Source organism: Galeopterus variegatus, unplaced genomic scaffold (assembly GCF_000696425.1).
Source record: "Galeopterus variegatus unplaced genomic scaffold, G_variegatus-3.0.2 Scaffold5293, whole genome shotgun sequence".
Classification (NCBI taxonomy): domain Eukaryota; kingdom Metazoa; phylum Chordata; class Mammalia; order Dermoptera; family Cynocephalidae; genus Galeopterus; species Galeopterus variegatus.
This window is the reverse complement of record NW_007731404.1, coordinates 1-13,815: the sequence shown is the minus strand read 5'-3', so window position 1 is coordinate 13,815 and position 13,815 is coordinate 1. Positions and strand designations below refer to the sequence as shown.

General features: G+C 35.3%; 1 protein-coding gene across 1 annotated transcript; it reads right to left on the bottom strand.

Moving 5' to 3' along the window:
• Positions 1-242: 242 nt before the first annotated feature.
• LOC103604626 (RRP15-like protein) lies at positions 243-9,632 on the bottom strand. Its single transcript, XM_008589202.1, has 5 exons — positions 9,536-9,632; positions 8,006-8,280; positions 5,336-5,433; positions 2,733-2,934; positions 243-254 (listed from the first exon to the last, which is right to left on the bottom strand). Exons 1-5 carry the CDS (start codon positions 9,630-9,632, stop codon positions 243-245), a joined length of 684 nt encoding a protein of 227 aa, XP_008587424.1.
• Positions 9,633-13,815: the final 4,183 nt, after the last annotated feature.

Genomic DNA, 13,815 nt, shown 5'->3' with positions numbered 1-13,815 from the left:
TAATTACTTCCTCAAAGAGAGAATAGATACCATACCCATGAAATAAAAATAGGACTCCAAGAAAGGCACTATTAAAGAAAAAAAAAAGTCTTCAAAATATAAACATATGAAATAGGATTTTTTTTCCCAATTCAACGTGACGGCTGGAAATCAAAGAATTTCTCCAGAAGAGGGTCAGAGAGATAGAAAATTGAAGGAAAAAAGTTAAATTGGAGGATGAAGTCAGAAGACCCAAAAACAAATTAACAGGAATTCTAGAAAGAGAAAAAGAAAAGAAAGGGGCAAAAATAATCAGGCATTAAACCAACCAAACAAAATAACCTGTTTAAAAGTGAGAAATATTGACTTATTTCTAGAGTGATGATAGAGCCTACCAGTGTCCAGTACAAGGAATGAAAAAAAGCCACCCCAGGGCATTTTACTGCAAAATTTTAGAACAACACGGATAAAGACAAGATCCTAAAAGCTTCCAAAGAATAAAGAATCAGAAATCAGAGTAGCACTAGACCTCTGGGAAAAAGAGTTGAAGTCATCACAATGAAGATGTTTCCACATTGGTATCATGAGAGATGGCTGCCAGTGAATCCAGCTTACATGTGGGTGGATTCCAATTTTAGAGATTTCACATTAGGAGTACTGTATAAAAAGCCTCTGTTCTGAGTATCATCACAGCCCAGGGAAAAGGACAATGAGCAACTTCATAGAGTTCTTTAGTCACACTGTGTGTGCTATGGTGCTAGGACAAGGTAAAATAGGAGAAAAAAGGGCAGTGTTATTCTCTACTTACTTAATATCTTCCTTTATCCAGTTCGTTAATCTATGACTCATTTCTAAATAGCACTTTGGCACACCAAATCTATTCCCACCTTTGCCTCCCATCCTTACCTTCAACTACCTTAAAAGTCCACCTTTTTCGAATAACATACATAGATTTCTATGACCTAAATGAATATCACCACAGCTAATATAAAATTCCCTCCACAAAAAGATTTAGCCACTTAATTTATATTTACTTGTACCTGGTGTAACTGACGCCAGCATGTAGTCTAGACATACTAATCTGGAATCTGCATGTTGTCAAGTTAATCTTGTTTATTTATTTACTTGAAGTCATTTGCCTATCTCAAGTATAAGACTTTAAAAGACACAAGGATAGTATCTGGTCAAATAGGCAATTAATATTTTTTATATCAGTAACTGATCCAATCACAAAGAATATAGTGCTTTTATAGTTACCAAATGCAAACTCAAGTATAATTTTTTAAAAAGGAATCTGTTTGCTTTTCCATAAATATAAAATCAAAATAAAACCAAACATTTTTAAAAGAAAGAAATGTGCCATGGTGTTGGTGGAGTGGAGTCAGTGTTCTGGAAACAAATTACTTTAAGAGCAAAGCTACTCTGGCCTGAATCACAAGCAATTTTTGACCTTGTCCCAGATTAATAACATGCCTGTGATAACTGAAGTAGAAAAAAAGAAAGTCAAGGGCAAGTGCAAAATGGTAACAGAGAAAATGTGGTAATGCCATTGTAAAGAACCCTTTGTGCATTTTTCTAACTCATGAAAGAAATAACCCCAAAAGAAAATTAAACGTTTCTATGTAAAGTTATTTTAAAACCAACAGGAAAAAGAAATAAATAAGTCTTTATTTTCCACCTTCTCACTAGTTCTGTCCCCTCTAATGCTGCTGAATCTTTTTCCAATTCTTAGAGTATAATGTTACCAGCAAGAATACAGCCAACTAACAAGTATAAATCCTCAAACATAGTGTTCATGTATTTGTAATTACTTCTGAAAGATACTTTAAAATAGCAGCACTAGTGAAAACCATTATTACATAATATATAATTTGGGTCCTTTGATATTCAAGAGAGACAAACTTAAATGGATTAGAAAACTCACTAAAATTAGGTAAAATGGCCACTTAATCAAGGAATTTGAAAAACATTTCAACTTTAGGCTAGCATGAAATTCCTAAATGCTTTTTTTGCCAGGGTTTCAACTGTTTCCCCAAAACACAAACAATACAGAAACTCTCACCTCCTGACTGATTAAAGTACTTTTTGTTGGCAACAGAAATCAAGCCAGCAAAGACAACTATGTACTTTCCTTTAATTTCTTTTTAAAGACCAGCCCTTATGAGATTAAAGCATATTTCAGAACCTTTCACCTGGTTAAAAGGAAACTATTGAGGTCCACAGGTCAAAAGGGCAAAGTTACCACACCAAAGATCATGAAAAGGATTTCTTCTTAATCTCCCAACCAGCCAAACATCATCAACGCTGGCTGAGAGCAAGGATGACGTTCCACCATTATTTCCTAAAGCTCAGACTCTTCATAGTTTAGGAGTTACACACCATCACAATTACCTCTGTAGGTAAAAGTTTCAAACTAAAGCTGTAGCCTTCTCTTAGGCTTCTATTCTCCAAACTGCACAAACTGTAGCCTTTCAGATAGGAGAGATACAAGCCCTACCTCTAAAAAATTGACCTGAACCTATTTGGTTCCTGAGTTCTAAGAGCAGGGGTAAGATGCCTATAATTGTCAAATTCCATACTGAGTAAATCCTCATAAAACTAAAGAATTCAAACTTTTAAATTAGGTTGTGGGCAAGTAGGAGTTTTAATAAAATCTGAAAAAAATTATAATTCTGTAATGTGCTTTTTCCATCTCAAACTCTAGTTTAAGAGACAAAAAGTCTGATGCACTGAATGCTATATAAAAGTCTTACCTGTTTGGCTTTTGGGTTCTTCCCAGTTGAACTTTTCTCATTTGTACTTCTATCCATTCCTCTCAGCACACTGATGAAATCTTTCTTGGAAACAGTTGACATCAACTTAGCATGCTTTCTGATAGAGCCCCCAGCTTCTTTAACCTTGTCATCAACGTTCTTTTGATGCTTCTGAACAGCGTTAAATAATTGTACCACACCCCTACAGGATATAAAATTACCAGAATAATATAGTTAAATAAAAATTACGATAGAATACAAACTCTATGAGATAGGAACAATGTATTTTCACTGCCTAGAAAAGAGGCAAGCATTCACAAGCACTCAAATCAATGAGTTGAATGAATGGCTCAATACATCTGAAAAACATACATTTCGATGAACGAACATAAATTTCTGAAGACAATAAATATATGTGGATTGGTGTGTGCGTTTTTTTTACAGCTTTGGTCTTTCTAAATCAGCTGTGCAATTACATCTGAGAATTACTTTTAACACAACATCTATTTCACAAAATATAGTAATATAATGGTTGAAGACATTACAGTGTAATGGAAAGAACATGGCTTTGATGGTTAGCTGCGTAAGCATTTGACTCTAGGAAAGATTTTCTGGATTTCATCTGTAAATGGGACAAATAATACCTGAGTAGCTTAAAAGGTATCCAACTCTACTCATATTATCTGCACCTCTAGTGATATAAAACTAATTTTAAAATCATAGCTTTAAAAATATTTATTTACAAAACTTTGTTCTGTAGTTATTTAAATTCATTCAAAGATGAATTCTGAAGATTAAGACCTGCAGCATCCAATACAGAAGCCACGAAACACACTGGCTAGTGAGCTCCTGAAATGTGGCTAGTCTAAAATGCTATGTGCTGTAAATGTAAAATACACACCAGATTTCAAAGACTGTATGAAAAGGAGAACTTTAAAATCTCATTAATAGTTGTTTTATACTGATTATATGTTGAAATGATATTTTGAATATATTCAGTTACATAAAATATATTATTAAAATTAATTTTACCTCTTTCATTTTATGTTTTGCAATATGGCTATGAGAAAATCTTAAATTACATATGTGGCTCACATTATACTTCTACGAGACAGCACTGATTTAGACCATTAAGAGCCCTTCCAGCTCTAAAATTCTATAATCTATGAATTCTCTTGCTATAATAATTGTAGGAAGAGGCAATCCACCATGGGCCCAGAGCATCTCACCATATTCTTGCTGGGTTCTTCAAGAATGAAAGATTCTGACTGCTCTTTACCCAGGCCTTTTCTCAGGGTTGTGTTTGCAGTAAGCGACCTTGAAGGATGAGGTAACGTCTCCCCCCAGACAAAGAGCAGGCTTGTTACCAATCACTGTAAAAGCGATAGTTCCCAAGCACAGCGTTCCTCTCCTGCAACACAACCCACTGCATGTGCAGGCATCCATTTAGGGCACCTGTGCTGCCCCTGGGGGACAAAGGGAACCAGTGGAAATGTGAAGCTCTGGCTACTGCCTTTGCCATGAGTAGGAAAGTCCTCTGTCTCTGACCCTGAAGTCTCTTGTCTTCCTACTAGCATCCAAGAAACTTTAACAGGCTAGCTTATTAACATATAAAGAGAGTCTCTTCACAGCAGAACCAGGACCAGGGCGAGGAAAGTGAAGTGCCTAGGGTTCAAATTCAAGGAGGCACTTACTTTCAGGTGCTGACCTGACTTTTCTAAGTTCTTTATATGTATTAATTCACTCAATTCCCAGAGAAACCCAGAGATTTATAATCCTCTTTTTACAGATAAACTGAGACAGAGAGAAATTCAGTAGCATGCCCAAAGACACACCACAAATAAGAGTCAGGGCTGGGTTTTGAACCCAGGAGCCTGGCCCTATCACCCATGCCCTTAATCATCCTACCACACTAGGTGGATTAGAAAATGATCAAAAAATTTCAGGTATTTAAGAATTTAAAAGGAATTACACTAAATATAATTGTTACATTCTTTAAGTTGCAGGTCAATTGTTTTCTCCTCTGTGAAACCTTCCCCAACTCTCCCAGACAATCTCTTGTATGTCCCCACCATACAGGGCATACCTCTATTCTCAAAGAAACTGCAATTCCTATAGATGAGTGGGCAAGGACCACACAGCAACTACCATGCCCTATTTATTTATGGACACAGAAGGCATCAAATAAATGTTTGGTCCAATGATGAAAAAAAAAAGCAGAATGAAAGGACAGCATGAAGCTGCTATAATGTTTAACGTATTATGTCATAAATATAATGCAAGATAAAAATAAACATCTAGTGCCATAAATTTAGGGAACGATCATAAAAGAAATGCAGTAAGAGGTCTGATTACCTTGTTCTTATGACTATAAAAACAAGACGATCTCAAATAGGATCATACCAAATACACACTTAGCACACTCTATTCCTACCTCATGGGACCTGCAAAATCTTTGGTTGAATTCAGTGTTGAATAGACAGACTTAGATATATATCACTTGGCTCTGAAAATGCAGAGCTTAGGAATCAAATCTGGCCAAAAACAGATCACTATCAAAGCTTTAATACAGTCATTTTTAAAGGGCAAAAACACTGTCTTACCTCGTTGCAATTCTCTGAAGATTTCTCTCTGTTTCTTTGTCTTTGACAACATCTGGCTTTACTCTGCACATCATTTCCCACTCCCGATTCTTATCAAGCTGTGTTATAAATATTGTTATGTGAAAAAATATTAGGCATTTTTGAAAGTGCACAAACTTTGATATGATATTCTATGAAAGGACAAAGGTAATAAATCATTCTGGCTTAGTTTGTCATAAAGACTTTTAAAAAAACCACAATTTTAGGGGTTCAACTCAGGGAGCCTGTGGTTACCATGCAGCGCTGTCATATGAAAGGCACAAAGTGAGTTTCTGTCAGGTCTTCTGACAGCAGGGGCCTGGAGAGCAGCCAGCACATTCAGTCAGGCGGCACAAGGGAGGGTGTGTGAGAGCCACATGCCTGACCTGCCATCACCAGATCGGCGGAGGGAAGCGTAAGGAGGACTCCAATCTACTCCTTTTGGCAACAAGTATAAACACTATTTCCCTCTGTTTTCAGAAAATGACTTCCTCAGCGGTCAGAATAATTAAGAATTTATATCAGCTTTTTTTTTCTCTTTGGTGGCTGGCCAGTATGGAGATCCAAACCCTCGACCTTTGTGTTAGAACACTGCACTCTATCCAACTGAGCTAATCGGTACATCAGCTTTTAAGAGAACAACATCATATCCAGATATTTACACAATGACTATTTTTCTTTGCATAAAACAGTTTAAATCCATTTCTTCTCTTGTAGCACACCTGACCAATATTCTTGTCCTATCAGTTACAAACCATAGTAAATTGATTTTCTGCTATTGTGCAGAAGTAGAAGGGGAGCTGGGAAATAAGAAAATCCCACAGAGAATATAATCTAGTTCAAAACTGTCTTCAGGTAGTATCCTGATCCCAGGCACCTGTTTTGATAAACTGAGGTTTCTTCCTCAGGCCAACATTTAACCAAATATCAAATATATTAATATGAAGAACTAATCACCAGGAAGCTAGTAAGCATTAAAACCATAAAAAACAGTGACAACGACCAATGGAAAAAATGTCTCCTTTTATCTCTTCTTTTTTTCTACTCATCTATCTCAGATTTTGTATTAATGAAAATGTCTAATCACAGAAAAACCAAATTCTTGCTCTCAATATAATGATTAGCCAGATTACTTTCTAAAGAAATAGATTCTTCCTCCAAATTAGACAATTTATTTTAACGGTCATGAAATTCACTATCAGAGAATGCCAGAAATTCTTTTTTTGTAAATCTTACTTTTATGTTTAAAACAGTCAATTCTTAACTATCCATAGTACCAAGGGATAATATATATGCTTAATCCCAAAACATTTTTTTAACTTTGAAATGTATTTTTATATTTATGATTAGAAATAAGTAGCTGATATACTGGAAACCCATAATACTTAACATTAAGAAATAATCATACTTTACACAGAATCCACTCAAAAATATACACAAAGAGCATTTGTAGCTGTTGTGCCAAGTTTCTGGTGTCGACATTTGTGCTTTCACGCATTATGTGGTCAGTATCATCTCTAGCACTCAAGGTTTTGACCTAGAGCAGAGTTAGAGACTTGTTCCTTTTGGCTTCAAAATGTTGTTCTTACCCACACTGGAACTTTGGAACTAGAGGTAACTAAAGACACTGATATTTTTTTAAGCCTCTTCTAGCTTTTGTCAGATAACAAACGAAGATTCAACTTCTCATTTGAAAAGTTATCCGTTTAAGATTAGAGACAAAATTTATCTTAAAGTATAATGAGAATACTGAATTGAAATAGAGTACATCATGTTCTAAGAGCAACATGTGAAAAGCTGCACCTTTATCTAGCCTTTCACACAGAGCAACCAGTATTAAGAACAAAGAACACATTCATCTTAAAATAAAGGTATAGTAAACATAAAAGGAAATATATGCCAACTCAAACCTATTTTTCCTTCATTTTTACTTAAAAGCACCTCTTGGAAATTAGTACTTCTATACTGCCAGTACAACTGTACAAAACTATCTTTCTTTCATTGGAAAATATTTTAGTAACCAAATATTTTAGACATAGAGACACTTCATCAAGAACAAGGGATATAAAACCTTACCACAGTTTCTTTATTTTTATAATATACACAGCAAACTTATATCTACCTTTTGGCCTTTTATTAACAGATTTTACTAGCCTAACTTCTACCATCAGTGGTTTAACAAAAGCATAATGAATACAAGTTTATCTAACAGTAAAATAATCAGTTTTCAGAACCAGGACCATCCCCTGACTTGTGAAATCTTCACAGATTTACATTATGTTTCTAGCAAAGAAGTAACTAATATGCTTCTATTAGTTCAGAACCTAATAAAGTCAGCATATGGACAGCTATAATTAAAATTCTTTGACCCAGGAGTCACTGCCACAGGTATAGTTACTTGATTTAAAAGGATAAATTTCCATGCAGTCTGTGTTTCTACTGCTTTGCTTAGATGATTAAATAGAAAACGTGCTCAGCGGAGTAATCTAGACTAAATTTCTGAACACAACTTTGGTTATCCACCTATCCACATAAAAAAGCATGTTAAAAACCTGGATGTCAATTGAACAAACACTGCAAGGAACAACTTGATACAGATAAGAACTAGACTAGACAAACTATATAATCTACAAGAAAACTGGTAGGACACACCTGTTTTCTTTTCTGTAGTCTTTCTTGCTTTAACTTTTCTTTTTCCTTTTCCAGCTCTTTGTTTTTGACCAGAATGGTGGGTGTACTTTTAGGAGTTTTTTTGTTAAGGATCTTAGCCATGGCATCTGCCCAGCCTGTATTAGTCCCAACACTTGATTCTGCAGCATCTTCATTTTCTTGGTCGCAGGGTTCAATATCATCCTCATTGTCAGCTTCTATTGCTTCATCATCAGAAGAAAAGTGAGTCTTTCCTGATCCACTGCCTCCTACAGAACCTAACAGTAAAAACAAATTAAACTTTAATTCCCTAGGCAGAGGTTGCCAAGGCCACAGCCAGACCCCTGGCACCCTTCATGAAGCTCTGCCTGTCTCTATTCTTGTAAGAGGGGACTTTTCTGAGTCCCACAGCTGCAGTAATGGTGGAGAACAGTAGGACCATCTAATCTACTGTCATCTGCCCCAAAGACCAGCCCAGCTACAGCAACAGGAGAGGTCACAGTGGCTTTGAGACCCAGGACACCAGCAACAGAAACAAAATCCAAAAGCCTCCGCCACATCCCTGTTGTCAGGGTAGTGACAGATGCTGACAATGGACCAGTGAAGGGTGTATTCAAATACATGGACCTTAACTGTGTCATAAAACTACTTGAGGAGACTAATGAAAACTATGTTTAAAAAAAAAAAAACTATTTTATTAAGAAAACGGTACAGTGTTGTCAGAATAACTTCTGTAAGGGATTTGGCCCAGACATTTAAAATACTAAATTTGTGTGCAGAAAAAAACTAAAAACCAGTCTCACTTTAAAGAATTTAAAACTATTTTATTAAGAAAACGGTACAGTGTTATCAGAATAACTTCTGTAAGGGATTTGGCCCAGATATTTAAAATACTAAATTTGTGTGCAGAAAAAAACTAAAAACCAGTCTCACTTTAAAGAATTTGCATGTAACATTATAAAATTGAGTGTTTTAACATTTGGGGGGAAAAATTATCTAATGATGTGCCCAATACATCAAAGATTCAATTGCTGCTGGGTGAATGAATGAAAATACCAAGTTCTAAGTTGAACATAACAAATGTTAAGTGTACTACTGAATTTTATAATGCAGAACTGCCACAAAAAGCATTTGCAGATTACCAGCAAACTAGTTCATCATATACAATTCAATCAACTAGGGTCAGAGAACTGGCAGAAAAAACATTCCTGTTGGTGGCTTTGCTGGAAATCAACTTGCTAAGAAGCTGTAAGTACTTTAAGCTTTGCAGTCTTTCTTAACTTCTGAAGTTAACTGTACTTGAACAATGAAATCACAAGCAGCTAGTCTGGTCCATCTGCATGATCCAGAGCCCTCTGGAGAGCTTGTCTTATTCTTTAGAAACCTGTGAAACTTATAAAGAAATACTTCAAAGGAGAAAAATCATCCAACAACTTAGTAACCTGGAGTGTTTTTTTAATAAGCAGAAGAGCTAACAAAGAAGGCTGAAAGAAGAGAAAATGAAGAGGAAAACTCAGTGATACACAAAAATACCTGCCACTTCACGATAATGTCTTTGGGTAACAAATGTGCTTTCTTTGGTTGACTCCAGAACTAGGTAAATCTCAAAGATTAATACAGAAAACGCCATTACTTGAAACCCTTCCTATCAAAATATCTCTAAATAACATCAGTAATTTAAGTACTCTTTTAAATACTGACTTAGTTGGATTGAGTACTCTTTTAAGTACTCTTTTAAATACTGACTTAGTTGGATTGAGATAAAATTTATTTAAAGCAACTAAAATAACATCAGTAATTTAAGTACTCTTTTAAATACTGACTTAGTTGGATTGAGATAAAATTTATTTAAAGCAACTCTCAAAGAAGAAAAAAGCCTAGGCAAAAGTAGGTTTCCTGCTGCTCCCTACTTAATTCAATACTGATGTCCTCCCATCCAAATCAGAATCTTCATTTATTGAAAAGCAATCCGCAGCCCAAAAGTACTTCATTTCAGTGAGTCTGTTCTGAGTCCATTCACCCTTGCCAAAGCTAAGCACAGTAACCATAACCTCCGCTTCTACCTTCTGAGAAGTCTCCTCACTGATTCTTACTGTTACTTCAAAATGATATATTCTCCTACTCCAAGCCTCAGTTTCTTCTTTCAAAGTTCAACAAAACGTGCGCATTTTGCTTTTAAATATCCTCTCAGCTTTTTTATATCAGCTTACTGCTATGACCAAAATATAAGGGAGAGAAATATGGTTGGCTATTAACTTTGGAGTGATCTCCTCTAATCTCCTGACTTGAAGCCATGAATCAACAATTACTGAAAAGACATAACTTTTAGCTAGCAATTATAGGACTCATAAGTTGAGTATTACTTTTGCATAATACCTTCATTTTTTAAGTGCTGAGAATGCATGAAACAAAAAAGGTGTAAAATTAACAGTAAATAAAAATATACATATATAAAAATGAACCTCAACCATATAAGTAAAAATAAAGTACCTTCAAAAAATTAACGGGGCATTACATAAAATTGGGGTTAAACAGAGAAAAGAAAAATATTTTACATTTTTAAATAGTATGATCACAAAATATAAAGTGTGTCAATGGCATGAAAAAATATAAAAGGAAATGTTAAAAGCAAGAAATCACTTTTAATTCTATCACCCTAATGGAGCTGCATATTCCTTAATAAACAGAAAGAATTTCTTAGAATAGAAACTCATCTGCCATATATTCAGTTTGAAGCTTTTTTGTATCCTGTATGCTGGGTCAATTTAAGAAGTCTGAAGACATGTGACTCTAGGCTTTAACATATAAATATAAGTGATATATAAGAACTGTATTATTGCCCACAATATTAAAAAAAAAAAAAGATATCTAAATTTTGCCAAACAAAGGCTGGTAGCATTATCAATTTAATAAAAATTTGAGTGTCTACTATATACCAGATTCCAGGGCCACGCAATTTTTCCCCAAGAAGCACCTCCTAGGCCCTGGAAAGCACATTGAGAGACAAAGTTTGAAGAATATAGTTAGCTGGAAAATAGATTAATATTATATATGTTTTATTCCTCAGAATCAGTAGCCCTACACAAATGCTAATATCAAAAAAAAAAAATTCTTGGAACAAGTTTTTCCTCTAGAAAGCATTTATCTAAATGTAAAGAGGCAAGATGGCTCACGAGTTTGTGTCAATGAAAAATATCTGGGTGATTAAAAGCAAAAAAAAAGCTGTACCATTTCCTCGTAAAATGTCAAAACTACAACACTGACATCTAGTGTTTTGTGCTGATGTACTCACACACAAATCGCAGCATATTCAATGTTTTTCAACTGCACTGTAAAGGCAGCCAAAACACATTATGACTGTGTAAGCCACTCTGAATCCTCCACTTTGAAACCTTGGCTATTTTTCCTTGGTGTGTTTCTTATCCAGCTTGATCACCACAGCATGCATATTATGGACACAAAATAAATCCATGAAAAGTTTTATAACACCATTTTATACAACCTGCACTTACCCCCTTACCCACCAATAAAAAAAACAAACAAAACAAAAAACTCCAGAAGAATTCCCCAAAGTCATAGTTTTTATTCTATTATTTTGTAAAGAAGCTGTAGCTCAGAGGTTTTCAGTCAGGCATTCATCGCCAATGGAAATGATATTTTATGTAAATAAATTTTAAATGCCAATTCAATGAGGTCCCCCAGCATACTAAAAAACAGGGTTTAATTCTAGGATACCAAAGATTATCACTATGCAAATCAGAAAGTAGAACTGAATTTTACTATATACTACTAACGTGAGATTTTTCTAATTTTACTATAGTCTACCAACATAAGATTTTTCTAATTTTCCACTAAGTGATCTTTAACAGCAGAAGTTAAGTGGATATATCCAGGGATTTAAGGGAAATCACCACACAAGTGAAAAATTCCCGTGAAGTCCTGTGTGTTATCTTAAATGTTAATTTTGCATTCTACTTTAAAAACGTGGAAATTAAGAAAGGGCTACAAAGGATATTTATTAGAAGTAATGATTAAAAGTTGCAATCATGACGTGAAGTCCTGTGTGTTATCTTAAATGTTAATTTTGCATTCTACTTTAAAAACGTGGTAATTAAGAAAGGGCTACAAAGGATATTTATTAGAAGTAATGATTAAAAGTTGCAATCATGACAATGTTCTTTTTAGAGCTGCCCACTAGCCACCAGCCACAAGAATCCACTGAGCACTTCAAATGTGACTAGTACAACTGACGAACTGAATTTTTATTTTAATTTTAGTTACCTTAAATTTAAATAGTCACATGTGGCTAGTGGCTACCACACTGGACGCAGCAGGGTTAGACCTCTGAAACAGACTTAAGGCATTTCTCATCTCCTTCTGCCTTCTCTCCCAAACCTCCAGCTCCCTTTCAAACTTGCAATCTTTCCCTGATCCCATATACGGTTAGCTGCAGGCAGGAAACTGATCCATTTTCCTTAGCCTTTGGAACTGGGATAAAGTTTTACAAAGATGCACCACCTTTCAACATTTACTGAGCACCCATGGATGATCGGCAATGAAGGAAAAAACCAAAAAAATCTAAACAAAGGATTCTCTCCATGAAGAATTCAAGAGTCTAGCAGGGTAGATAAATCAGATAGCCAATTGAAATAAAACTTGTAAATGTTCTTAAAGAAAAGCAATGAAGAAAGGGTGACTGTATGAGGGCATCTAGGATGGGTCAGGGAAAGTTTTACAAAGATGATACTCAAGTTGTTTCTTAAAGGGCAAAATAAAAGTCTGAGTAACGGGACAAAGGAGGCCAAGAAAGTAAGATTCCACCATCCAGGCCGATAAGAGGGCAAGATCACGGAGCCTAAAATCAAAAACATCCTACATTTGACTGACAAGAAGTTCAGTCTGGCTGAAACAGGGAGATTTGAGAACTGGATGAAAAAAACTGGGTATAAAAGAACAGATTGGGGGCCGGCCCGTGGCTCACTCGGTAGAGTGCGGTGCTGATTTAACACCAAGGCCACGGGTTCGGATCCCATATAGGGATGGCCGGTTTGCTCACTGGCTGAGCGTGGTGCTGACAACACCAAGCCAAGGGTTGAGATCCCCTTACCGGTCATCTTTTTTTTTTTAAAAAAAAAAAAAAAGAACAGATTGGGGATTTCATAAAAATCTGACTTGTGATCCAAGAAATACAATGTACATTATTTTACATTACTTTCATACATTATTACACATTACTTTATTATATTAAAAAAATATACATTAATCTTTAAACCCAAAATTAAAACCAAGAGTTTAAATGTTCTGCACTCCAGGTGTGTGCTTCCAGTAAGGGACCAAACTACGAGTGTACTTTCCTTTTAGCCCTTACCTTAGGTCCTTACTTTCAAAAAGTTTCTCTATTGGATTAAGGCTTTTCTTTGAAAATGCAAATACCACCTGGGAGCATTAAGCCTATTGGTTAACCTTTAGCTTATTTCACACCTGTGCCATTTGCTCTACGTCAAACAGAATTCCTCATAAAACCTTGACTGAGATCAGCTAGTAGTGGTTGCAGCTATCTGGGTTCAATCTCCACTCCAGACACAAATCTTAGTGATTTTTCCAAAGTTGTTAATATTCTCTGCCTTAGTTTCCTCATCTGTAAAAAACGGAGATAAAATAGTACCTACTACATTGGGTTTTCATGATAATTAATATATACAAAATTCTTAAAAGAGGCCATAGTAAGCATCATCTAAGCATCAATTACATACCACACGCACACACACAGATATACACTCACATGCAAACACACGCAATGAGAATTTTCATGA